Here is a 27702-nt window from a genome sequence, read left to right on the forward strand (position 1 = left end):
TTGGAGCTCTCTTGTGAAAGGGATACGAAAGAGTATCGCGTTATCGGGTGAAAACAGCCATAGAAATCTGATTTACTTTGTACGAGCCATTGACGAACCAAAACCGATCGTCAAGTTCATCGAGATCCTTTAGTTTTTGAAAAACTATCTCTGCTAGGGTTCTGAGCCTTTTTTATATCTAGATATCGCTTTAAGAAAATGTTTAGTGTACTTAGCGTTAAAACGACAGATCGCTTGTAACGATGATTCTTCCATATTCTTTTAAAGCTTAAAGAAATTTTTCAATGATAGAAAAATACGATTTGGTTGAAAGTAATCGAAATCGTGTACTCTAATATTAAAATGAAAAATTAAAAAAAAATGGAATTGATCACTTTGATTTGCGAGTGATTCGTATACGTGAGATAAAGAGTGCAAAATGAGAATTTATCTATCTTCTCAGTCGTTTCTCCAATAGTCAGACTTTAGGGTCTTCCTGGTGCTCTTTGGTGCTCGGCGCCATGTGTTGCTATGGGCAGTTCTCGAAGGTCCACGCAGCACGCAATCCAAACAGGTGCTAGCAAACCAGGTAACGGACGGTTTCTAACAGCTGCCACGCCAGGTGCAGCTGCCTTGCCCGGACGTCGTGACACGAGGCAACAGGAGCTTTTCACGTACGGTCTCCTTCTCTTTCCGATTTCCTCCGGTTGCCTTTTTACCCTGGGAAGCGTATCGTTCTACAAATATTCCCTTTTCCCTATTTTCCTATCTATTTTATCTTCTTTCGTTCGTGTCTCTTTCTTTATCGAGCCGATGATTTATCTAGACCATCTTCTAGAATCGTGCAGAGTTTTCTGAAGTATTTTCTCCGAGGCGATGGTTTAATTAGATAGTTGGACGTTGGATGAGAAATTTATTTGAGATTGCTTAAATTCAAAGTGGTAATCTTAAACCTGAGGATATATAGCATGATCGCAGTCCGACTATTATCGAATAACGCAGTCGAGTTATAATAGCTTCTCCAAGCTCCTCAACCTTGGCTCGCTATAATAGTGCTATACTGCATTCTTCAGTCATATTTGTTTTACCTACTTCCAAGAGACGATAGCTTCTTGTTATTTACACTTTCTGACAATCTTCTGGCATGTACTTGTTTTACTTTTACTTACGTCCATAACCAAAACGTATAATATGTACCTTAATTTTGCTATAACAAATTCACAGATAGATAAATCTACGCTACGATCGACTCAAGGGAAAATTGAAAACATCTTCAGAAAAATTTCCAACGAGAATCCTTGAAAAAAAGTTACGACCAAGGGTTGAATTTTCCAGGTGAAGAATTTTTGAAAATTACGGCTCTGCCGGAAACTTGGAACCGTTCGGAAACGTCCCCTTCTCTCCTCTTTCCCGACCGGCACATTCGAACAGGCCGCACAACTTTCCCTTTTCCCGGGGGTACGGTTCGGGTCACGATGCAAAGCTGCACGGTAAGACTCGGAATAATGAAAAGCAGCGGCTGGTAATTCCGTTCGTGAATGAATGAAGGTGGGTGGAGTCTGAACAGCGGCCGAAACGGAATCAGGGGCGCATGACAGTCCTTCGAACCCTCTGCCTTTTCAGTTCCCGGTCGATCGTCCACGCGTGAGGATCCTCGAGTTCGTCCTCCGGGGGTCCTCTTTCTTCCTCCGAGTCTCGTTCCTCTTGCCGATCGAATGGATCTCTCGCTTACGTCGCCGCGATCATTCGCCTTGGTGTTTTCTAAAAAACGTGACGTTCCCTCTACCACGATGCATACTGGATTTTTCAATTTTATGGTACTTTTCGGAGATCATAGGTACGCGCTTTCTTGAATTTTTACAATTTCGTTCTTTGTCGACTTTTGATAATCGGTAGATTGCGAGTAATAATCCTTTTGCTTTGTCCTTGTTACATAGCGTTGTTGCATATTCTTCATTTTTTATTTCTATGTGTTTTGCACCGTTTCAGTTCACCAGTGAGAAATTAAATGAAAAAAGAAAGAAAAGAAAAAACAGACACTTTGAGATATTGTTTCTCAAGTTCGCTGCTTACCGGTGCATCAGTCGGGAAAGTTGCGCGAGATAAACACGTTTTAATTGAAATAATCATTCTTTTATGTCTATGAACTCTCTTTGGTTCAACAAGTTCGCTTCATCGCGTCACTTTCGATTAGTTTCAATTCGTTCGTTTTTAATTATGAATTATACGATTCGAGATTAATTTCAATTTTTAAGAATTTAGAAGGACAGCATGTATTTTTAAATCAACGCTTCCCAATGTATCGTTTAGTTCATCTTCTAAATTTACGCTATGATGATCAGATTTAACCACGTAATACGCCTTATTGCTACCATCGCAGCGAATTAGACGTAAGTGACCGACTCGGTGTACAAAACGGAGAATACAAGTTGGACAAGTGACTAACCACGAATTCCTGCTATTTCCAGCCAAAGCGTCGAGAAAACGAGCGAAATCATTCTTTTAACGACCAACCATTGCAGGGGAAATCCTTCGATGCTATTATCGGTTTCCTGGTCGGACGGAAACGCTCCAGTTTTCCACCCGCGTGTTTTTCCACTAACTTTTCCAGAATTCACATTGCTGTGCGCAATTTCTGAAACTCGCCGCCTTTCAATCTTATTTCCGTGCATTTGCAAATTTCTAGAACTCTTGAAACTCTTCCACTGTGAGTTCTACTTCAATTATTTGCCTTTGTAACTTACTCGATTATCTTCGTTGCTATGTTATTTGTACCGTCACCGATATATTTCGGAAGTTGTAGTTTAATCCACTCGACACCTCAATATCGGCATCCGTACCCCGAATTGACGACGCCGTATTTATCGAATTCGTTGCACGAACGATTAGTCGAAAATTAAAGTCAAATCAAATTAAATTAGACCGTCTTAAATTTATATAAACTAAACTATCTTTTAAATCTGCGCCTTTCCTCCAGTCACACGAGAACCAAATTAAAATTATGCTGAAAACGAGACCGATTCATGGGGGTACGTTTCAATTACTTGTCCGACTCGTTCTCCTTTTCATCGCGGCTCGGGTCACGTTTTCACGCGCGAAATAACAGCGAGGGTGGCGTAATCTCGAGATCGCCGTTGTTGGTCGACGTTTCCCTTCGGTAATTACATAATATGCCCCGCGCGAGACGCGAGGTCGTGCGGTGACGAACGTAAAAATGCTCACGTGAGAGTCGGATCACAGTCGCCACCCTCTATTTCTTCTTTCTCCTTCTCTCGACGAAGGGTGACGCAGAGTCGAGAGATAAGCGAACGAGATCTCGCGTGTCATTTCGTCATAATTCTTGACGGTAATTTATGCTTTTCGCAGAAAAGTTGGTGGAACCTGGGGGGGGGGGTGGTAGGAGTAGTAAACTAAAAACAGACGCGGATGGTTTGGGAAAAGGTCGTCAGGAGATGGAAGAAATAGCGAAAACGCGAAAACAGAACCACTTTGCCGGGGACAATATCGTATGTTTGAGCTACTCCGTAAAATAAACAGCGGCCGTCTTCCTCCGGTTTTTCGCATTTTCATACGTTGTTTCAACTCCCCCGCCTCATACAAGCCCCCTGTCAGCGATTGTTAGCGAAAGGTAAACTTTGGATGCGTACTTTCATTCCGATCTTTTTTGATTTTATTTGACCGTTGCTTATTTCCTCTGGCTGTTGAGTTTCTTTTTCCACGTTGTTCTTCCTTGTTTGTTTGTTTGTTCCTTGGTAAATGTTTCTTTAATTCCACTCTGTTCCATGGCGTCGCCTTTAATTTCTGTTTTATCGAAAATTATTTCAGTAACTGTGACTCGTAGTCTGTGTTTTCTTTTCAGCTCCATCTTTCCTTTTTTTTTCTTTTTTTTTTTTTACCCTTTTTCTTTTCGTAATCTTCACTACACACACGTTTGTCTTCTTTTCTTCGGTTTATTGCTGAGTTCCGTAGGTATGTCCCACGCTGCGTTTCGCATTAGTTCATCCAGCTCCACTTTGCCACTCTATTTTTCTTGCCGTCGTTTTCAATTTCTTCCTCCACGCTGCACTTCCTTTTCTTTCCGCAACTGCTCCATTATTTATTTCTCTTGTTTTCGCTACATCTCCTCCACGACAATTCCTCAGCCGTCTTATTCTCTTTTTCATTTTATTACTAGCTCAACATTTCTTCCATCAAGATCCTCCAGTCTCTCTGACAATACTCCCGCTTTAATCCTGTTCACATTCTTTTCTCCGTTCCGCTTATTTTTGGCTCACTTCTTCCCTTTTAATTCCATTTCTATCATCCCTCGATTCTTTCGCGTATTTCCCCTAAATTCCTTCTCTTACTTCGCTCGTTTCCGCGTTCCTCCGACAGAAGTTTTCCATTGAATGCTCCACACCGTCTTCGTTTCACTGCCCCAAAAGGAGGAACGGAAGAGAAAGAGGGAGAGATTGTCATGAGAAAGCAGTCCCTGCACGAGCCCGTATTCTTACGCAACCAACCAGCCGCACCGATGTACGACTGTTTATTAAAAAGCTTTTAGCGATATTAGACTGTCCACGAGAAAATTTCCTTCGAGCGACGTGGCGTGCCGTGAAATTTTACCGGACTCGCTCGCTCCTTCCATTCGTTATCGAGATATAGATGGGAAATTAGGCGGGAAAGTTGGCGTTAATGAAATCTTTCGTGGTAGAATTATCTATTAGCGATAGAGTAATTTATCCGAAAGAAAAGAGAGTATTTTGCCAAAGAACGGTTCTACGAGGAACTGGTTTATAGGATTAAAATTGCTTCTATTCTAGCATACAAGGAATGAAATACGAAATTCATTTTTCTTTTACGTTTGAAAAAAATTTGCGAATTCGTGACGGAACGAAAGGAGGAAAATTGCACGTTTTTTCGCGTCGTCGGACCGGACAATAACCGTAAACTATTTTACAACCCGCTACCGATCGAATTTATTTCTCCTAGGAACGATGCTTCGTTACGACTACGAGAAAAAAGAAAGAAATGAAAAAAAGTTGGAAAAATATTTCTCGACATAGCGAATGAAGTAACAGAACGTATATACCAGAGGCGAAAGAAAGAGACGATAGAGGAAACCTTCGAAAACTTGTTATTACATAGTCCCGGTTTGTCTCCTTTCGTATCTTCCACGTTCTCTTCGCGTTACGAGAAATGACAGAATTACTCGACTATTTTCCTCGCTCGTCCTTATTGACCGATTGTCGTCGGCACTCGTATCAAGCCATTTTCCGTTGAAATCGGAGTTCAGAGAATCTCGGATTAATTCAAACGTACGAAAGAATTCCTGCCTCGATCTTGTTCCTTTCTCCTCGATGGCAAACTTATCGTTTAAAACTCGCGTGGAGTCTATTCCAAGAGTAAAGTGAGATAATTGAGATCTTGGAACCCTGAGAACGAGACAGTGCTTAGTTCATTTTAAATCGATTAATTCTCGGTGATTAGCGATCGAACATCGCTAAAATCCCAACTAGTGTCCAATAAACTCCGCAAAGTCATCAGAGTGGCAAGCTGAAGCATTAGGAGCTCGCTTTCGCCCAATTACCGCGGTCTTTGATGCGTGAATAACCGCACACGCTCATAGAAACTTCTCACCTGTGGCGCGCATCGGTGCGTGTTCGCCGTTGACGCTAATTGTCGAATTCTCGCGCGATCGTTAACCGATTCGCGGCCAGCGTCCTGCACTTCTTTCTACAGAAAGTACTGCCGGTCGTCACGAGCGTGACTTCCGCTCCGTTTCGTCCCGAAGAGCTCGCTTTCTTCCGATAGGACGCGGTTTGCGGTGTACAGGCTTGGATGACCGGTTGACATATGTGGAAAACCGTACATCCTTCCCATGCGGCGGCCAACCATCTGCCCCCTGTGCTGGCTGGCGGCCGCTCCTCGACCACACTCTTCCGCTCACCCTCTCTGTCGCTTCTTTCTTTTTGCGATTGAGGTCGAGGAACAAGGGATCGTTGTTACGTAAGGAGTCTATTCTGCTGGCTTGTGGTCGATCCTGGTTTTGCTCTTTGCTTCTTGAAGTGTTAAACGTATCCTTTTCGTTGAATTGTTTAAAGAAGGTAATATCAGGACTTTTTTGATAAATGAAGAAAATTTGTGAGGCGATAAGGTAAAGGCGTTGCATTAATCCATTTATACGGAATAATAGAAGAAAATAATACATACGCCGTTCGTTAACAAAATCTCTTGTAAGAAGTGTAACGCAAAAAGGCCTTTGACGTTCTTTTATGGAAATGCGAGCAAATTTATCGCACAACCTAATATTCTCTCGTATAGATAAGTCTTGTTAAAATCATTCCTTGAATTTGCTTAAAGAATACTTGCGTGTTACTATCGGGGCATTCTTTAGGCGCCTATTATGTACAAGGAAAAAGTATAACTGTAACGATGACGAGCGGAACAAAGGCAGCCGTAACGACGACGAGCAGGGCAAAAAGCAACAATTGCGTGCAGTGTCTCTGTGAGACTGGAAGATGGTATAGGCTTTAATAAGTAATTGAATTACCCCGAATATATTAGAGGCGGCTGGCGAATGGCGAAGATAACGATGATGGTAAACACGAAGGGGAAGGAATCAGGAAGAAAAATAAGGATACTCGAGGAATAAGTTCAGGGCTTTGAAACGAAGCAAATCGATCGGAAACCGCATCGGTTCTCGTCTCATGTCGATTAAGTGGTTTTCCTCGGATAACGACGGAATATTTAATAATATCTTTCGATCATTTGTCACTCGCGAAGAATTCTTCGCTGACGAAGGAAGGTATCTCGGTTCTATGTTGTCGATTGCGGACAGCTTGACATCGATTCGGAAAATAAAGTGGCTTCTTAATCTCCTTGAATTTCGTTTGCAAGTAAGAAGAAGCCATTGGAAACAATAATGCTCGAGAATATTGGCTTGATTTTTTCCCGAGGCCGATCCTTGAGACAGATTTATTGGCTCGTTCGGACAAGAGATTATTGAATTCTTCGAATTTTCCTGTCACAGGTTAAAGACGTCGATGATATAATCCGATTGATAGTTGCAATTGCATATTGGAGATCGGCTCGGATATCGAAGTTAGGGAACAAATACTATAAATATAAGCAGGGTGTTTCCTTTATTAAAACATAAAATAGGAGTGAGAGACGATCGGAGATAACGGTTCTTCAAATAATTTCATAATGTTGTACATGATCGATAGAAAATAAGAATAGAATTATACGATATCGATTTTATCTAACCTCATCGACCGATCTCGTTTGATACTCGTTTGATCTGACGCGATATGGTATCTTTATATCTAATAAAAACATTTGCGATTTTTCAAATGCATTTATCCAAGTAAAAATTGCCCATTTGGTTAAAACACGCGCAAAAGACTAGCCATCCTTAGGTCATTTTTTTTTGCCCTCCGATATTCCATCCCCGTTTCGACCTTTTTCACATTGTTAAATTCTCTCGCTTCAGTCGACACCCAACAGTCGGTTCGCTTCGTTAATACCTTTGATTTTCTCCCAATTAGTATAGCGAATTATTCATCGCCTTTGTTTGCCAGTTCCTCGGGAGAATAATAAGGTCGAAATGATCCATACAGGAAATTATATATCGATGGAAATTAACATTCTTGTTTAAATGAAGTCGGCTAACGATTTTCATTAATCACCTTATGAAAATTGATGGAACCGTATAATCGCGTCTCACTGTTCAATTAAAAAACAAAAGAGCAGAAAATCTATGAATTTTCAGCCTCGATATATTGAGTTTCCGCTGCGAATTAAAATCGGCGCGATGAGTTAAACGATTTAGGCAGTCAAATGGAGCGTGATCGGTCGTGGAATCGGCGAGAGCTTAATTTACACTAGCGCTACGTGATCCGCATGCTTCGATTTGTTTTTGCCTCGATGGAGTTACAGGAATCAGTGAATTTTCGCTGGGCAATATAGTAGCAAGAGGTAGAGAGACGGACGAATGTCTTTTCGAGATCCAGCGAAACGAAAGGAAGTCCGATCGATCTGATCGCGCCGCTATTCCTGCTCTTCCTTTCATTGAAAACTTGTAACGAGGCTTTTGTAATGCGAGGCATTCGAATGCAAATGCCCGACGGGCTTCTTCGCTACAGTTCGCTGAGAAACGACGTCGATTTAACGATTATCTTGGTCGAGAGGAATCTGCGGTTTTAACACGGATTCAAACGCCATCTCATTGCCCGGTGCAGATTTCAAATAAGATTGATTTGTAATTTTTCCTTCGTTCGCTACGATAAAATATGAATAGGACCGTTCGTTTACCGTGGCGTCGATGGGGCGATCCGATGTAGAAAACGAGTTTGATGGAATTAAACGAGGAAAGTTGGTAGAAAAGTAGGACATTCGTCTATTAGAAGCGTGTGTAGAAAAATCGGATTTATTTCCTTAAAACATGCGCATAAACGATAACAGAGAAACGATTTAAAGAGGAACTTTGAAAACGATTCGTGGGAAAATTACGAGGGCTTATGTCTATTCTATTTTACAAGTAGAAATCCAAAATCCTTGATGTAGATAACATTCTTGCGATTCATCATTGTCCATCGGTTACAAGAGTTTTGGACGGGACAAGATTGTCTAAATACATTGCAGAATTCTATTCAACCTCACTCAGCATTCGAACATTGTAATGCAGCGACATGTAACGTTACAAAGAAAATCGAAAAGAAAGATGGTCACAGTAGTCTCATATTCACGTTGACGCGGATCGCCAATTTCCTCTAGCACTCTCGTTCTTTTCTTTGCAATAGAACACGTATCTTATCTATCGAAATTATAAGTACACGAAGTACGCGATGCCCATTATGACGACCAGGCCACCCACCCACAGCAAAGGCGATATTCCTTGGTCCGCTTTGATTCGGCTATCTTTCGAGTAACTCGACCACGTCTGCTTAGGCGTGCTGCCATTTTTTTCTTCCTCGACCAATTCGCCGACCTTATAATTATTCATTAAATCCAATGCATCTTTAGAGTGACCCACGTCATCGAAGTCCTCGGAAGCGTCTTTGCCACCGTGATCCAATAGAACCTCCTCGCCACCTGGATGCTCGTTTAAAAATTTCGTCACATCGTACACATTGTCGTGTATGATAAACAACGTCTTATCCTTGCAGTTGAGGCTAACAACTTCGCTTCTCGTATACTTTTTAGTCATGTTTTCGATGGAAATCTTCGATTACAGCAAGAATTCTGAAATTACAGAATAGATTAGTTTAATTATTTTTAAGTTATAGCAGATACTGGGTGGAATCGAATAACGCGATAGAAAAGATTAATGTTCTTCCTTTTTGTTTGAAAAAAAAAAAAAAAAAAAAAAAAAAAAAAAAAAAAAAAAAAAAAGAAAAAGAGACAGTGAGGGAGAGAGAAAGACAGCAGTCGACTATTTCTGAGATTCTTCTCGTGTTTCAAGTAGGAATTAATAGTTCATGCGACTGATCTTGTCAGTGGAAGAATTATCAGAAGGAACGGTATTACGTAGCACAGTGATGCAAAACGTTCGGCCTCTTTCAGTCGATATAGTTGATAGATAATACGCAAAGTAGAAATATGAATAATATTTATGAGAGGAGATTTAAAGATTCGGAGTCTCAATAATTGTTTTGTTGCATCTAAAGATGGTTGCGCTCCAGATTCGGGTCATATCCTATATATACTACTATATAGTATAAGCGATAAATATTTATGCATTTCGGGGAAGAGCGAACAAAAGACGATACATAGATGAAACGTAAACGAATTCCTATTGTCATGCCAATCGAATAACGAATAATCTTCCTCATCAATTATACTTACACATTGTTTCAACATGTCGTAAAATTTAGAAACATTGCAATTGCAATTTTCGTAATAATACGAAAATACGGTTACATAATGAATTTTAAGCAACATTCGTTTTAGTTTTCATATGGAAATATCGTAACAAAATTTACGGTTAAAATATGTAGATCCATGTCATGCTTATTCGTCAATCATTATTGAAAGTAATAATTTTGGGGGACGATGGAATAAATAATGCTTCGTCATGTTGAGTAACAATTGGAACTTTTCAACTTGCGATATCGTCGTATTTGGCCAGATACGCGCCTTATAACGAGGGCACCAGCGGATGATGTTAATTCTGCGTTGATAAAATGTTCAATCGATAGAGCTACGATATCTCATTTGTTTCGTTAGTCTACAGAACGTTCTTTTTCGACAGATAGTCAATAACGATTTTATCGAGGTCCTTTGTCTCCTCATTCGTTTGATATCCGTTATTTGTCGAGTTGATTGTTCTTATACTGGCGACACGATAAACGTCTCGCGAAACGTTTCATTACGTAATGGTCGATCGATGCTAGAGAAATAATAATGACAATTGCAATAACTGAGTTACACGCGAATATATCAGATACGTCACGCTTTTCGTGTTTACAAAACTTGTTTGTAGTATGCTTTTGGTTACAACGCGATTCTAGTTCAAGGTAATAATCTTAAGGTAATAAGAAAATGATTTATGCATCTGACGTCAAGTGGTAAAATTTCATTTAGTCATTTCGAGGCAAATCTCGTTCGGACGGAGGAAAGAAGCGAAGATTTTGTCGATAAATCTACGGTTAAATATTCATCGTTGAAACAATTATTTAGAAATTGAACTTTTTAAAGTGTTATAGTTATCTTGACCTAATTCAGAAAAGTTGTTTTGCATTTCAACTTCTTCGACAATATGATAAAGACTCTTTATAGATATTGTCGTCTCAGGAGGACCAGTTTAAAGATTACATAAATACGGAACAGAAACTTGCAAAAAAGTTATAAATTGCGGCGACAAGAATTTACTGACCTTCTCTCGAATATAAAAAGATAAAAGAGTATATAAATATTTTCGAAGCAGTTGCGAAACAGATTCTAACTTGTACGAAGGCATATGATTTTCGGCGTCATCATCCATGATTACGCGAAGGTCATCCAGATTATCCAATCGGAACGAGCGACGATTCTCTGCTTTTTCTAGCGACACAGTATCGTATAAAATTTTCCACGAGCCCGCTGATGAAGAGATATCACTAATCACACCGATATTTTTACGGAGCGAATATCAATCCAACGGCAGCAACGAGACTCGAATATTCGAGTGGTAGCATGATCGATCGAATAATTTAATCAGCCATGATGCAATTAAATGTCAAACTTCCTTATATTTCGTTGAACGTGCCAGTAACATGACTTCGTAGTCAGTCGCACTCAATGGGAGGTCCTAATAACTGTTACCTTGAGAACACAGCGAATTACGTCGTTCTTTGTACTCATAAGAAACTATTTCGTTGTAAGCATACTGGAATAGTTATTTACAGCATTGATAAAATCAGGCTGTCTATCTAATTCGAAAGGCATTCGATCTTTCGGGATACGCGTCATCGACTATTTTTTTATTTATTCAAAAGTAAAAGGACGAAAAATACACAGCGCACTGTACGAGAGAGACTTTTATCGGTTGTCGAAAGTACAAGTATTCGAAAGAAGCATAATAATTTAAATGGTCGGTCGTCCAGGCGGATCAGTCACCGAGAAGGGACGCTCGATCGAAGCGCCTCTTTTTCGCGTCGGCCATGTCTGTTCTAGCCGGAATCGAAGGTTCCATGCGACGCACGAACATCACACGTTATTCGTTCACTTCCTATGCTGATGCCCGAAGTCGAAACTGCATCCGTTGATTATTAGAAGTAGAACACCTAACCACGTACCTTCTCGTTTACGTTTCTTCGCCTGTAAAACACGGCTTGTCTCTACCGCTTCTCGTGCCTCGACTGCTCTCAAATCGTCGGATTCCTTGGTCGATTCTCTGCGACCCGTAGCGCGGCGTGACGTGCTCCTGTGTATTCTCTCTACCTCTCTGTGGGAGAAACGTGCCGAGGAAAGAACGCGGTCGAACGAAAAGGGAGGAACGATGGTCGAACGATCCCCTCTGACGAGTTTGCTTACGACGCTGCACCGGCACAAACACTGCCGCCAACCAGGTCAGCTCGTAGTAGCTTTATCCTTGCCCCCTCTAGATGCTGCCCCACCATGGGCCCCTTATTATCTTCGACTCCCACTCGTTGGCCATCTCCTCTCTTCTCTCGCTTTTTCATGCCGTACGGAGAGAAGTGGAAACTCAACGTTGGAGAAATTATTGCTCGCGTGGGTCCATATTTCTTCTTGGCATTGTTATGTGTATAGGTCGATGGTTTGTTAAGTAATTTAAAATTTCACTAATATTAAAGACGTTCGTGTCCGTTGTACGAAATGACACGAAAGGAACGCAATCGTAAATATTTCTTTCTTGGAAAGGTTCAATGACAATAGCAGGATTTTCAAGCGTATAAGAACGACGTTCTTGCAAATAAGTCGCAATTGTTCGTAAAGATTTTTGTACCTCTTTCAAGGTCTGAATAACATTATTTTTGCACCACGCTGTATTTATACGACTTCGTTAGAAACGCTAATGGAGGTCTCGTTGATCGGTCGTATCCTGTTCTGCAAATTTTGCTTTGCTCCGGTATTATATACTTTGCTAATCGATAGACGTGTCAGGACCTATCCATCGTGCACGTCACTAGACGAAGCAAAAAGTTCGTTTTATAATCGTAAGATGTGTCGTTACGTATTAATGAAAAGATATTGCAAATATATATGTGCATACGTTAAAAATGACATGTTAAGTGATATTTTATCTTATCGTTTCATTTCGTCGATTGTTATGGCAACTCTGTCTGTCCTACAAATTTTACGTATGGGAAATATCCACACATCGTGACGTAATATTTGAGAATATTCATAAAATAGCTTAACGAGTGTACCGAACGCGCAATTAAATCCTCTATGAAAATATCGCTAGTGTAAATACATTTCGATAAAAAGAAAAAAAAAAGGAAACCCGAGATTGTGAAATCGTAAGTTACGAGAGTTGACAAACGAAGCAACTGATAAAATTAATATTCGTAACGACTGCTGTTTTAACGACCGTCTCAACCAATGCTAAATTGTCTTTAAAACACGTGACGATGTTGATGTTTCACTATTGTGTAAACTGCGGACATGTACTCTTTCCGTTTCATACTCAATGGAAATATGAGTCGTTAAATACTTTTTACGTGCGAAAAAAAGATAATGATGCGATGTTATGCAGTGTTTTTATGAGAAGGCTGCTTTGCAACGAAAGCAAAACGACCTTTTATGATATTCGTGATAAGTCTCCACGAGGTTAATAAACTCTTGAGAATGGAGTAAGAAAAAGGTAGGATAGGTTCTTGCTTTACTTTCCATACCTTTTCATTCGTTGGTCGAGTAACATCTTTCGTTTTATTTTCAAAACAGCAGCTACTGAATGTTGTTGATCGATACATACATTCTTTGTATGTATGACCGTGCTAATAGATTATATAATAACGCGTACGTTATACGCTTCGACGTCATGAAAATAAAGCAGCAATAATAATAACACGAATCGATAATCACCGAGTTCCGCGGAGACACAGGATCAGCCTAAATTCGAACTCACCTTGTGTATTGATCGCATTATAACACGTAGACCGACTTTAGTCGCATGCAACTGCACTCAGCTGCAACTGCACTCAGCTGGATCTGTACGCGCTAACCATGTAATGCAACTGCATCCATTGTGATTATCATGCGTCTATATTAATAAAACATCACGCATATACTTAAATTATTCTGAAAGCGTTCCGACTCTAGGCTTATCCCCACTGCGTTGCGAGAATCGTTACACGAATATCATCCGATTCCGATTGTTTTCCGACGCGACGTTCGAACTGTTGAATTTTTATCGAAAAATTGCAATTTATGTTTAGGAGAAAAATGTATAATTCCAACGAACCGTACAGAGCCATATATCTGTGTAAAAGATAGATCCAGCTTGGGAAGGGATTGAAATCACGTTGCTCCAATTAATTAAACGAACGCATTGAACGTAGTGAATTCTGTAAATTCCCTATATAATTACGTTTGCAAACGAAATAGGAGCGGATGGTAACAAGAACCGCGTGGTAACTAGTAATTTTCCAAATATTCCATCCGTTTGTTTTCACTTTAAAACTCGCTTGTTTAAACGATAGTTTCCGTTCAATCTCTTTTGCAATTATGTGCTTGTTACGAGTATGCAACGAAGTTTTAAAAAAAATAGATCGCTTCTTTTTTTTTTACTTGTATATATCGTATGTTTCATAAAGTTTTGTAACATCGAAATTGTAATGTTGGAGAAACGTGCGAACGAAACGGATTCTCGGGCTAAAATGCCGGCTACAGTCAGTTGAAAACTGCCAGTCACGATGACTAGGAGGCTCTCGTGCCCGACGCGGTTGCTCGATTGTTTGGCGAATCACGCTGCATCAACGAAATTTCTGTGCCATGCTGGGATTATGTAGCTATCTCGAGATAATTTCTACGGTGAATATTGACTTCAACGTTGTGTCAATTTTCTACGCGTTTTGCAACTATGCTCCGCCCGTTTAACCGGTCGATATAATAGCGAGATATACAAACGACGCTGTTTACTGGGATGGTTCGCGTGAATGGTTACTGCGATACTAGTCTGCGGATGTGATATAAAAAAATAGCTTGTTTTATTGATCGCGTGTCTGGATACGGGAGTACATCTTGTTCGGCTGAATTTCCGTGTCACGAATTTTAATTTAAACGCGCAGCCGACGTGCCAGAATATCGAGAAAAAGATTGAATCTAGCTTGGTCAGACGTTGAAGAACATAATTTCATTGGGCATGTATTTTTAAATATTGAAAAATAGATTGCGATCGGAATTAAATGAAAACGTCTCGACCTACCGCGTTTGAATAACGAAACGACCAAGATACGACGCTTAGTTTGCGTTGTGTTTCGAAACTCGAACGAAGAAATTGTTTCGAATCAAATATTCGGTAAGTTTCTTAACGATTAGATAAGATATTTGCAAGCAAAATTCACTTTCTCCGATTGTTTCTTTGATACGAATAAATACATTTATTCTATATTAATTATACATTATCGTACCAGGTTTCTGTGTCATTGGGAGATAGAAGAAAGAAACAGAAAAGAAGAGAAAGAATGAACAGAAACTCCCACTCGTAAAAACGAATAATCGTTTTATTCGTCAAGATCGCGCATTTATCCTGACTTTATGTCTTTTACGAGTAGAAGAAGTAATAAAATATAGATGCATAGACGACAACAGCAACTGCGATCATCACCGGTAGCCACGGTGACCGTTCGCGCTTCGGTGGCTCATATTCCCAGGTGTCGTCGTCTATTGTGTCTTGCACGCCTGGCGAACAGAGATTGGTTTATAGATATATAAAATCACATACTTTTCAGATTTTTCAAATTTCTTTAAATGTTTTTAACTTTCTAACTCAACCGAACAGAATAACGAGACAGACGCATAATTTGCGATTGAAATTAAGATACGGAAGTAAAGTTAAAGATAAAGTTCCTAAATTAGTCACAATTCTATTGCTTATCAGTTTTTCAATATTATTTATGTGTTGTAGATAGTGGATAATGCATTACTGGAAGGATGACCAGTATAGGAAATCTGATTGGTTATTTCACTCAGCGCAACCATAAAGATAAGCACGCGTATTGACCGAATATGTCACGTATATAAAAAAAACAACACAACAACGCATAACAGTGCTATCAGATTAATCATTTTTTCCAGTAACAATTCCATGCGTAAGAAATACTACACGAATGACTAAGAAGAACATTCTTTTTTACTTTCCATGACTTTTTTTTTGTTGTTATTTATATAACATAAAAATTGAAAATATTATGACAAATAGATAACGTACCACCGGAAGATGTGCCTGGGGAAGATGTCGTGTCTCCGGAAAGGCTACCGACCAGCGTTCCAATTTTGTAGTTCTCACGAAGCTGTATAGCTTCGGTGGTGTGTCCAATGTCGTCGAAACATATCGTCGCGTCTTGTCCACCTAAATTCAACAAGACTTCCTCCCCGCCTGGATGCTCGCTTAAAAATTTTGTAATATCGTACACGCCGTCTTGATACACTATCCATAGATCCTTAGCCGTGTTGTGTTTCGCTACCTCTTTCGCCGAATAGATATTTGACATTTTATTCGTTATATTTGAATTTTACTCACCGGTAATTCTTGATATCTGAAGAATAAAAGAGAAATCGAGGGTATTACTTTATCTTTTAAAAGGTCCTATATACATAAAGATAAATTATACACCAAACGAAAGTAAAGATAATCTTGACGTTGATCTTTTGCCTATTTGTTGTACGATACGTAGACTTATTCTCCCGATATCCTTGACTTTCGATCGAGAAGTCGAGTCGAGATTTTACAAATGTCAGCCTTACGAAATCTATCGTCTTCTCGATTTTTGTAAAGTCGTGTTACGGTACCGTTGGTGTCTCAATCGGAAGACTGCAGTTCCAGTACCAAACTATGTGTCTTCGGTAACGGCTAAAGTTCGTGCCTCGTATTGATTCCCGGGTCATTCGAGATTTCAGATCGTTTTCTTTTCTTATTTTTCGTTTAAAAGATGTCTTGCACGAAGTAATCCTTCCGTTGGGAGCAAAAGAAATGGCGCTGCGCGAATCACTCGTCTACAACTAAAGTCAATGGCCACGCGAACATTCCTCTTTTCCCTTTTTTCTTCGAGAAAGCCGGCTTCTCGGTCATCTTTCACGCGCTCGTTCTTATTTGACGCGACTTCCTATTCTCGTGTTTCATAATATTCGCGGTCCTCTATAGTGGATACATTTTTTAAAGAAAGACGAATATTTCGCGTGACATTCGAAGATCGTCCGATTACGCTCGTTTAAACATTCATGAGCTTAAATGCGAATATTTCGCTTTTTACGTTGGTTGTGTGAAAGGATCCGGTAACGCTGTGTCATCGTATCTATCTAGTCAATCTAGGTCTCGAGTGTTTTCAAAGTCTTACAAAGTAGAAAAGTTATATGCTATTTGAATGATAGCTGCGAAAACCTTCGACGAAAAAAAAAAAAAAAAAAAAAAAGAAATAAAGCAAAAGCAACAAAACTTAAATACTACTTTGCGTTCAGAATAATCGAAGCTTACCTGCATAAAATTTGTCAACCGACGTTATTAACGAGTTCTTCGAGCTCCACCGGTGATAATATTTTCGAAACAGTCTTCGTCGTAGCTAGAAACCAACTGAATTGGCATGTTTTTTTTTTTCCTTACGGTGTCGAGGTTCGAGGCTCTGTAAACGCATAATGACCCGATGAAAATTCATACGTCATTTGCGTAGTCATTTACACAGAATAGAACTACGTTATCGATCGATAAATTCTTGATGTGACTATCGAAATCGTGTCCGTTTCGTTTTAATACCGATGCCCATGGGCGTCGATTTATTTCTCTGGGGAGTCGTGAAATAGTAAATATAAATTTTCACCGTAGAGAGAACCGCGCAACAAAAGCAAATCGCTCCAAGAGTACAGTAGACTCTGTCGGTCGGTTTCTATATTACGATTTTCCGAGTAATGGAATACGGCGCTATATGTTTCTTGCATTGCAGTACCCGACCATTTAATTAGTATAATACTTTGTCAATTTGTCTCTGTCCTTGGACTAAGAAGCATAAATCGTGTCTATATATCAGAATCTAGAGTCCATTAACGCTCGATTTTGTTCATCGTTGATATTTCTGACAGCAGAACGTCGAGCTCGTACGATTCGTATAATTTCTGTTCGTTGATCGACCGTTCGATCGTGAAATTATCTGCGTTTATTCTTTCAATAAAGCTCGTCAAATTATTTCGATCTATCGGATTGAGGAAACATCGTTGTATGCCGTCACACGGTGAGAACCAACGTGTAAGCGTTAGTTGGAAAGCCGGAAGTATTTAATATCTCGAAAGAAACAAGGTAGAATCGAGAGGCAAAGGGTCGAGAGTGATCATGCAGATTCTGTCTCCGGCAACAGCAATCCGGTTCTACGTGACCGGATGTCTGCGTTCGAAAACGGATGGATGGATGCAAGAGAAGCGGACGACGCCATTCGCTTTGATCTGTGTAATTAAACGCTGCAATTTCCACACAATGTCGAATATCCATTGCCGGGAACGTATCTGCTGATTGGATTGCCTCGCGCCGATCTTTTCATCCTCGCGGGAATGCCGAGCAATTTTCAAGGAGGAACACCAAATTTTGGCAATTGTAATTAGTAGGTATATTCGAGATCGAACGACTGGAAAGTGTCAAGTTTTCCACTTCGTTAGATTCGAATGGAGAGGGCAGACGTTGAAGACCATCAAGGTAGATGAGCACGAACGACAGGGGTGCAATTATCTTTACATCTGCCAGTTCGTTCCTAATCACCGGTTCTCCTTTCATTACGATCCTCCCTGATTATCACGGCGAATAATCGCGCTAATTTCATCAAAGCTGTCTCACGCGATTCGACTTTGTTTCAAACCCGTTGCAAACGATATCCACGTTGTATTCCCGAGCGGATCAAGCAAAGAAAATGCAAAGAGACAAAACCTTCTGCGAATGTTGTACTCTGACAAACTGAGGTTTGTCACGATTCGTGTCAATCAGAAGTCAATCGCTAATTTTAATTACCGCCGTGTTGCACGGTATTTCTTTATTTCTTTCTTGCAACCCTTCCTTCATTTTCCTAAGAGAAATCAGAGATCTTGGCACGATAATTACGTTAAAGCGTTTCTAGTAGGGAGGGAGAGAGAGAGAGAGAGAGAGAGAGAACGCCTCTGTTGGAGAAAAAAGAGAGAGATAGATTAAAGGTGACCAAATGGCTACGTTTACCGCTTTTAACCCGACCCTGTCTCTGAAAGTACAATCTCGAGAAACAAGGGGCTGACTGTTAACCAACTCGAAACACGCGATCCGACCATTGGCGCCTCAGAATCGCACGACGTGACGTCGAGTTATCGAGCGAAGAAACGCGACAACCGTGATCGGTCGCGATTAAAGTTTCACTTTCTTTGCCCGCTGCTCCCCCGCAAAACTCTCTACGATTTTCTTCTTCGTTTCAAAGAAGCGATTTTATTATCGTTATTATTTGTTATAATCTTTACCTTTCAGCTCACATCACATTTACTTTACTTACATTCCAAACTCTTTTCTTCCTAATCAATTTATGCATTCAAACGAGTAATTTTGCAAATTAATTCGCTACATCAAAACGCATATGTACATTGTATATCTACCTTTTTCTAACCGTATGCATTTTCTGTATTACAGAAGACCGGAGCGAGGATCAAGATCTATTCGCACTGCTGTCCTCACAGCACCGACCGGCTGATCAGCATTTGTGGCAAGCCGAATACCTGCATCGAGTGTATTCGCGAGTTAATCGCCACCATTAAAACCGTAAGTATCGTCGCTTATTTCGTTGCTGATTGGTCAGCAACAACCAAAATTAGAAACAGGAAACAATTCTTCTCGCTTTCGCTCGATCCTACGTCGAATCGAACAATTACTACAACGTCCATTGATAGAAGCGATCTTCTTAACATTTTATTCGATTATTTCAGTCTCCGCTGAAAGGCGTGAACAATCCTTATGATCCGCACAACTTCGACGACTACTATGCGGACGACTACGGCGGTTATGGAACGGGTGATGGTGGCCAAGGGAAAGGAGGCGGCTTCGGCGGTCCTGGAGGCCGCGGCGGCGGCGGTGGAGGCGGCGGTGGCGGTGGCGGTGGGATGCCACCGCGACGCGACAACCGTGCTGGTGGGCCTGGCGACATGAATCGCGGCTTTCCGCCACCACCAAGAGGTGGACCACGCGGTGGAGGTAGCGGAGGCGGTGGAATGTCTGGCGGGCCACCGGATCGTGGCTACGGAGGTAATTCTCGCGGAGGAGGCGGTGGAGGTGGTGGATACGAAGGTGGACGAGGTGGCTATGGAGGCAATAGGGGTGGCCCGCCGCCATACGCTAGTGGAAATTACAATGGTAAGAGAAGTTGCACCATAGGATGAACCCTAAACGTTGGGAGTTGTCTTTCTAGAGAGTTTGATAAAGAGAGGAGTTTGTACTTTGTGGTTTGACTGTATCACACGTTGCTGATGGTCACCGGTGGCCGACGTTCCTGATAGTTATCGCTAATCGGCATTATTACGATAAGCGAAATGTCGTAACGCGGAATATCGATACCTTTTAATCTATTTCTGCGCCCCAAGGACGAAACGTAAACCTCGCGTGACAGTCAGCGCATTAAGTTGCATTTGGCCGACATTGTTGTACGAAATGGCTTGGAATTGCGTTACAAACGGCCACTGGTAAAGAACCGTTCGTAATTTTGACCGCGGTTAAATTTAATCCGCTCGTGAATCTTCGGCTAGAAGTTTGGAACAAATGGGGTGAATGGCGAAGTGTCAAGCGGCACCGTTTGCTCCGGCTTAGAGGATATCTATCATCGTACGATCGTTGTGTTTCACACAGGTGATGGATGGGGTATGCAAGGAGGCGCGCCAAACGGTTTGGGTGGCGGCGCTAACTCGGGAATGAGCGGCCCACCCATGGGTGGCAACAATCAAGGAAATCAGGGCAACATGGGTGGAAACAAGACCACCACTCAAGTCACCATTCCTAAGGACGTAAGTAGAATTAAAAAGAATAGAATTGCACATCGATAGCCCGTTAAATTGATAGATGATGGGTAATTTTCAATATTCTTTCTGTTAATAGCTCGCTGGTGCAATTATCGGCAAGGGAGGCGCCAGAATTCGAAAAGTCAGATCAGACAGCGGCGCTGGAATTACTATAGACGAACCGTTATCTGGCAGTAACGATCGCATTATCACTATAACCGGATTACCCAGTCAGATACAAATGGCTCAGTACCTGCTTCAGCAGAGGTAATTCTTTTATTACTTTCATTGTCTTCTTTTTGTTTGTTTTTGTTTTAAACCTATACCTTTGCTCTATTTGCGTACATCTATTATGTAACTCTTCAAGCATCTTAACATGTATCTTGACGTCGATTAACAAGTAATTAACATTTCCTGTACGTTGCGTGGTGCATTATAGCGCGTCTATGATTCAGCATAATCAAACCATTGTTTGTAACGAGTTTCCATTAATTCTACGTCTTTGTTTCTTGGCGAAGTATGTAATAATCCGCTTGTAAAGTAACTTTCGAACGAATCTGCGGCGCATAAACGCGCGCGTTCCAAGCCTTCGCAAAATGGGTAGGGAGCTTTTGTACAAACACGCCTCTATCTCGCCGCAATGGATAGCTTATAATGCGCAAACACGCGTCCCATATCTATCATGAGTATCGATTTCGCCACTTTTTCCACAGTGAAACGCGATTCTCTTTTGCTAACCCCTTAACGCGTCACTTCGCTCCAAATAAAAAGTACTGTCAGAGATTGTAAATCTTGCGTTGAAGTGAAAAAAAAAAAAAAATATATATATATATAACCATTATATTTCTTTAATATAAAAAAGATTGGAAAAGCTCGTTAAGGGGTACGAAGAAAATTTGCTCGGTCATGTTTATAAATTGCAATCGAAACTCCTGCCAGATATTGCGCAACTGCACGCAAAGTGGTTTCGGAACGATAACAAGCCTCTTCATGTGCTCACGTTGCGATTACGCATTAACATACTTGGCTTATCACCGCGAAGCGATTGTGCGTCCAGGAGCCATCTTCCGACAAGCAAACGCCACCGAAACGGAAGAAACTAAATTCGCTTCTAATCGCATCGTATCACTTCGCCCCGCACGAGGAACTAACCAAACGTCCCGACTAACCAAAACGAGGAGAAAACGTGAGAAAACTGAGCAAAACTGGGAAAAAGTAATCGTCGCGAAGGTGAAGGAAATCGAAGGTGGACAGTGACACGGAGAATTGGAGAACACGTCTGCCTACTGCTACTACCACTTAAAGCTCAACGAGTTAAACAAAGGGGAAATCGAGCGCTGTTGCATGGAAGACTAGTGATTTTGTTGTTCTACTTTCGATATAACAAAGAATCACTAATCATCCTACAAAGGCGCTCGCGATCGTCGGCTTCTCTTCCCGAGAATCTCCTGCTTTTCTGGAACTAACATCAAACCCCGCTGCGGCCTCCGTCGTGCGCGCCGACGAATTCTCGCATTGCCGTAACCTAATCGTAACATTTCTTCCTAAGCTTGTCACGTGTAGATGTTACAGAAAGTGTGTTTCATCTTGAAATAAACTTAACGACGAGATATCCAATCTAACTGCGATGAAAATAAGATGAGCGAGGTTGAATGTATCGCTTAAATGGTAAATAAAAATAAATGTGTTTGATCGTCCTCTGTTATAAGCTTGTACTTCTTTCGGCACGAAAAGTGGAAGACATTGTGGAATAGGTAATAAGGAGAGATAATCCGAAAACTTTACGGTCATTCAGTAACTAAAATAAGGCTAATGATACATATATATGCATATCATCGACTGACTAACCATTTTAAATTAGTTACGTCGTACGTATGAGAAACATTAATTCAATCGATCGCACGAATATTTAGCTACCTGTTTCTAACGAGATATTTCTGGTGATCTTTTGTTTCAGCGTGCACGAGAATGCAGACCATTATTAGAACATGGTGTTAAAGGAAGCATTCGGGGGAGCCAAAGATGCGTTTATAATTTTTTTAGGGATACTTCTTCGCGTGAAAAGTGAAGATTAATTAAAAAACGAGAACTCTTGAAGCCTTTTTTCATCGAAAGAAAAAAAAAAAAGAAAGAAACAAAATAATATCACATATTATTGGCGTTTCTCCTTGTGCATTTGTGAGGAAAGAAAGAGGGAAAAACCAGAAAGAAGAGAAAAAAGAAAATAGAATCGGAAGAAAAAAAAAAAGAAAAAGAGAAAATAAAGTCAGAAAAAAAATATGTTCTCAATAAATACTAATCGATCAAAGCAAACCGCAAGGAGAGACAGTCTATTTTGTGGACTTTTCCATTCGATTATACGGATTCGCAAGTAAGAAACGCTTGTATGCCTACTTTTACGAGTTTAGAATCTTGGAATTGGCGTTCGAGGAACAGCCTCCTCGTGCAAAAAAGGCCAAAGAACAGCACTGTTTCTACGCCTGAGATCATTCTCGATCTTACGCATTTTTCTCTCTCTTTTTTTTTTTTTTTTTTAGTTATTTTTTTCCAATCATTTTATATCGTGTGTTTTTTTCCACGACTATGGGCAAGCTTTGATACGATCATTTTTTCTTCTTTTATTTCCCACTCGTTTTATTTTCTTTTTTATTTTAATACCCGCAGAAGTCACTATCGAAGCGCACACGTTCTCCGAACCCTTTGTTCTTCGCTGTTTTACTACAGAAACCTCGTATAAACAAGAGAAACTTTTCTTGTGTTTTTCTCATTTTTCTTTTAAAAAGATATCACGAATTTTGCAAGATGAATCGTGGTTTCTGACAGCGAAAGATCAAAGATGTTACAAGTTAAAATTCAAATCGTACATTCAGAAAATGTATGGGTAAGATCGAAGGAAGGGAGAGGTTGCCGAGCGAATTAAATGAAAAAAAAAAGAAAAAAAAGAAAAAGGACAACCGAAGTCGATAGAAACACTATAATACGCGGATACTTTTTGTATATAATACACCATAAAAAGAAAAAAAGAAATTAAAAATAAGAGAAAAGAAGTCGTTAACGATAACATGTCCTTTTCCTCAATCGTCATACGGCCATCTGTCTACTGCTGCATTACGATTATACTTAATTATTATTAACTATCGTAAGGTCGTAAAATCGTAAGATTAAGCAGAGTAATTTTGCATCAATTTCACAGATCGAGCGCGTAACGAATGTTCGTGATCTTTTTTCCTGCGGTATAACTGTTAAGCGTGTAAGAATTCTAACAATAGAGAGTGATAAGCTAAACTATTAGAGATGCAACTCCATTGGGAAATATCGCTATATAATACGAGATGTTGAATCAAAAGAAAAATTGCAACGAAGTCCGACGATGCTGCGTCATAGAAAGTAATAGATAACGCGTTTAAACGGAAACAAGAAGCAACTTGGAGAACGTTAAACTATAAGAATGGCGAATACATTATAATATGTATATTATATCACATATACGTCACTCTTGGCGACGTATAAGATCGCTTTGTATCTTACGTTCGTCGGTGAAAAGACGAAGAGCAAACAGAGCGAGGAACAAGTTTTATTATGTGTATGTGGATCCAGTGTTTAAACGAAAAGGTTTAGTAGACATCGAATGTCAGGTTTGTACTTCCAAAAAGGGAACACCATGATGATCTCTCCGTATAGCGCGTCCGATGCACGGTCTTGCAGAAAACAAAGTAACGAAATTTCCTTGTAAATTACCACGCATCCCAATGTCGTCCCTTTTTACACTTCTTCGAGCCCTACGATTTCATCTTGTTTCCTCTGAGACTTTTATACGTTGTATCAGCGACGGGACACACGGATGTTCTCTTTTAGAGGTTGAAACTTGAACAAGCATGCGAATTTTAAAGACAGATTTATTGCAAACGAAAAGGAAGAGATTAAAAAAAAAAAAAAAAAAGAAAAGAAAAGAAAAGAGAAGAACAGGAAGTCGAAAAGCCGCCCTCAAGCTGGAACTAACTCGTCCTCTTTCCCTTCCTCGAAGAGACACTCTCAGCACCTTTACCCTCTCTCTCCTTCATTCCCTGATAGTATACTTAGCCACGTGACGAAAGTGAAATAGAAGAAAAAAGCGGAATCACTGCCCCGAGAAAGGGTTTTGATGACGCTACGAAGGGCATTTTTTTTAACGCATCTCGAGCAAACGACCGACCACGGTCGCCACGGAGCCGCCCTTTTCTCTTACGTCTAAGAAGAAATACCGATACTCCCACACTCTCTTTCTGACGGTTCACTCCCACAACGTCGTGTTTATGCGAAAGATCAAAAAGAAAATAAGAAAGAAAACGAAAAAAGAAAACACGAAAAGGAAATCTTTTACGTCCGCGTGATCTCGAACAGAGAAGCGCGTGCATTTTCGTTCGACTCACGATTGTACCGTCTTTTTCATGGTTGTCGGGGAAAATGAGAAATGTTCTAGTTACAGGCTTCTCTTCCGTTTGCCAACAGCGAATTTGTTGCCGTTGATTCCGATTTATATTCAATCCATTTTTCTCCCGTATCGCCAAGCTATCGATATTTACCGCTTTAGGGGTTGAATCGCGTTTTTCTTGGAATCTCATGGAAGTATTTCGTGCATTTTGCTTTGAAACATTCGGAGTTTCTGCCACGTGACGTGGCAGTTTCCATTCTTATCGTTAACATGTTTCGAACTTCGACGAGTGAGTCGACGGCAGTTTTGGAAGGGAGGCAGGATATTTTTTCATTGCCCCGAGACCGACTTACGTAAATAAGGATTACACGAGAAACAGGCAACAAAACAGAGAGACATACATAAAAATACATATACACACACGAAATGCATGAGAGGGAGAGAAATTGGTGTGTTTTAGCGTGCGTGCCTGTGTGTGCGAATGCCAAGGGAAGACACGGTGGAAAAAAAGTTCGTAATTGTGATCAATGAAGGCTTGAACGAAGTTGAGACAGAGAGGGAGAGAGTGATGCGTGTACACAATTAAGATGAAAATGTGAAGAAGTGAGATAGGTTCGCTCGTATCACGATGTGTGTATTATATAAGATATACAGTTTACAATTATTTGTAATGGATACTTTTTATTTGTCAAATAAAAGTTAGTACAAATGAAAGTAAAATAGGAATGACTTTTTGCATCTCCGTTTCATGCTGTTACTTCTTTCCTGCCTGAGAACTATGAAAATTTCATTGACTCTTCCGTGGAAGCTGTTTTAAGTTTCGCTAAGTGGAAGATTTCGAAGACGGTGAATTTTAAATCGACGAGATTTTCAGACGAAGAAGACGCTATTTTTAATCGTCTTTGCCTCTGTGGATATTATTTCGTTAATTAAATAACATTTCTACGAACAAGTCTCTACGTGCACAGCAGAGTAAAGAAACCTTCCATCGATATCACAGACGATAGTGTATTTTAACCGGCGTGTATTGAAGAGAAAATAGCGCAGGATCAGTGAATAAAGTATTCATACGATCATTACCATTACAATGGAATCGATACGCCGCTATTCTTCTTTGTTCCATGCAGTTTTAATTGTAATTCGTTAAAAGAACCATACTTAGCTACAACATACGTATCGATTTAACGATAATTTTTAACTCGACGAAACACCCGAGCCAATCTGTTCGCATCGTTCGGAGAAAATAATAATAAAATGTTTTATCACATTCACATATACGTATTCTTCGTACTTGAAGATTACCCGATTCTCTGCTTGCCTTCTTTACCACGATTGAGCATGAAAAGACACGAGGGAAAATTGTGCGGCAGGTATCAACGTCAACGTCGAGCATTCCATGTCGACGTCGATTTAAACGTTTCCTTCATTTCGAGACTACGCTTTTATTCGAGACTACAATAAAACACTCAAACGCTTGTATCACGATCAAACAAACAAAACGAATACCACTATTTAAGTTGACGGGTATCTTTAGCATTTCTTTCTTGTATTATCCTTTGATTTCATCTTGCTATTGCTTGCTCCTCGTTTAAAGACAAAACATTTTGCTATTCTTTCTACGATACTCTGTTGTACCTTCTGCAGGTATCGAATTAGAAAATTGTTTCAAGTTGACGATAGTTTTACCGAAGAAATTTATCCGACAAATAGGATCGCGTGAAAATTTGTCGATCAAATCCCGACGAAATTCTTCTATGAAGCACGAATCAAGAAGAAATCCCTCGATAAAAGAATCATAGGCGTTCGAGTGTTCCACGTGGCATCGATCGCATTTCCTGGAACACTTGGTTCTCCTCAACAATTCTGATCGTGTTCATGCTGATGGAAACTGTCACGGTAAAGGGACGTTGGCGTACGATGCATCATCGTCACGTAGGAGCTTCCTGAGGCCGGTGTGGCCGTCGGATTCGGTGTCGGCGTCAACAGCGGCGTACCCTGAAGACTAATGACCAATGGAAGCGCGGTCGGGGTGCACAGGCTCATCGCGTTGCGTCCACCTTCCGTCACCGAACGATATCTCGCCGGCCTTGCTGACCTAGAAAACGTTTCTCTCTGCAGGTACATGCATTAAACGAGAGTAATAAAGGTCGTGGAACGATAGTAAAGTGTCCCTCGAGCCTTCTCTCCCTACATTCGGACGGTGGAACGTGCTATGGGATTTAATGGCTCGATGTCCCGTTCCCATATTTCTCGTTTCTGCGTTCTTTGTCGTTATTTCCGCGTAGATTTGTTTGCTTCTCGTAGAAGAAGTTTTTCGAAGAAACAACGACGACTCTTTTTTTTCTATTTCTTCCTTTCTCTTTTCTTTTTCCACCTGACGTAGAAGTAGCTTCGAGAAGACCGACACGGAGAGACAGCGGAAGAAATCAAGTTTCAAGAGACGAAGTAAAGTTTTCGGGTGTTGAGTATAGAAAATTTATTCGGAAATGCTAGAGGAAAAGCACGATTTTCACAGAGAAAGTAGACTGTCTACCTGGATTTGTTAAGATCGCGAGAGGAATACGATACGATATTACGAACATGTAATTTGAAAAAATAATGTTCCTGTCCTTTGTAGAGTCTTCTTTACTTAAGCGTTCGAGTTAATAACGCTCAACCTCAGTCAGATAAAATAATCGTAAAAT

The 27702-nt window shown here is 40.5% G+C and overlaps 4 protein-coding genes across 18 annotated transcripts in view; 1 reads left to right on the forward strand and 3 right to left on the reverse strand.

The window, feature by feature from the left end:
- Nucleotides 1-25738, forward strand: part of Hnrnp-k (Heterogeneous nuclear ribonucleoprotein K) — a 93411-nt gene extending 67673 nt beyond the window's left edge. For all 9 annotated transcript variants that reach the window (XM_072002946.1, XM_072002952.1, XM_072002945.1 and 6 more), the window contains 5 exons: nucleotides 19253-19381; nucleotides 19546-19969; nucleotides 20459-20613; nucleotides 20705-20874; nucleotides 22565-25738. In XM_072002946.1, the coding sequence (XP_071859047.1) occupies nucleotides 19253-19381; nucleotides 19546-19969; nucleotides 20459-20613; nucleotides 20705-20874; nucleotides 22565-22592 (906 nt within the window). In that variant the 3' untranslated portion in view covers nucleotides 22593-25738. The remainder of the gene's footprint in view (nucleotides 1-19252; nucleotides 19382-19545; nucleotides 19970-20458; nucleotides 20614-20704; nucleotides 20875-22564) is intronic.
- On the reverse strand, nucleotides 8376-12015 carry LOC141445761 (cytochrome b5). Its single transcript, XM_074111711.1, has 2 exons — nucleotides 11739-12015; nucleotides 8376-9204 (listed from the first exon to the last, which is right to left on the reverse strand). The coding sequence occupies exon 2, from the start codon at nucleotides 9167-9169 to the stop codon at nucleotides 8786-8788; it is 384 nt and encodes a 127-aa protein (XP_073967812.1). The 5' UTR covers nucleotides 9170-9204; nucleotides 11739-12015; the 3' UTR covers nucleotides 8376-8785.
- Nucleotides 14982-17262, reverse strand: LOC139987086 (cytochrome b5). The gene is made up of 3 exons (XM_072002964.1): nucleotides 17102-17262; nucleotides 15839-16166; nucleotides 14982-15309 (listed from the first exon to the last, which is right to left on the reverse strand). Exons 2-3 carry the CDS (start codon nucleotides 16119-16121, stop codon nucleotides 15173-15175), a joined length of 420 nt encoding a protein of 139 aa, XP_071859065.1. The 5' UTR covers nucleotides 16122-16166; nucleotides 17102-17262; the 3' UTR covers nucleotides 14982-15172.
- 5-ht2a (5-hydroxytryptamine receptor 2A) overlaps nucleotides 23240-27702 on the reverse strand; it is a 39487-nt gene continuing 35024 nt past the window's right edge. For all 7 annotated transcript variants that reach the window (XM_072002926.1, XM_072002928.1, XM_072002925.1 and 4 more), the window contains one exon: nucleotides 23240-27113. In XM_072002926.1, the coding sequence (XP_071859027.1) occupies nucleotides 26873-27113 (241 nt within the window). In that variant the 3' untranslated portion in view covers nucleotides 23240-26872. The remainder of the gene's footprint in view (nucleotides 27114-27702) is intronic.

Source organism: Bombus fervidus, chromosome 5 (assembly GCF_041682495.2).
Source record: "Bombus fervidus isolate BK054 chromosome 5, iyBomFerv1, whole genome shotgun sequence".
NCBI lineage: Eukaryota > Metazoa > Arthropoda > Insecta > Hymenoptera > Apidae > Bombus > Bombus fervidus.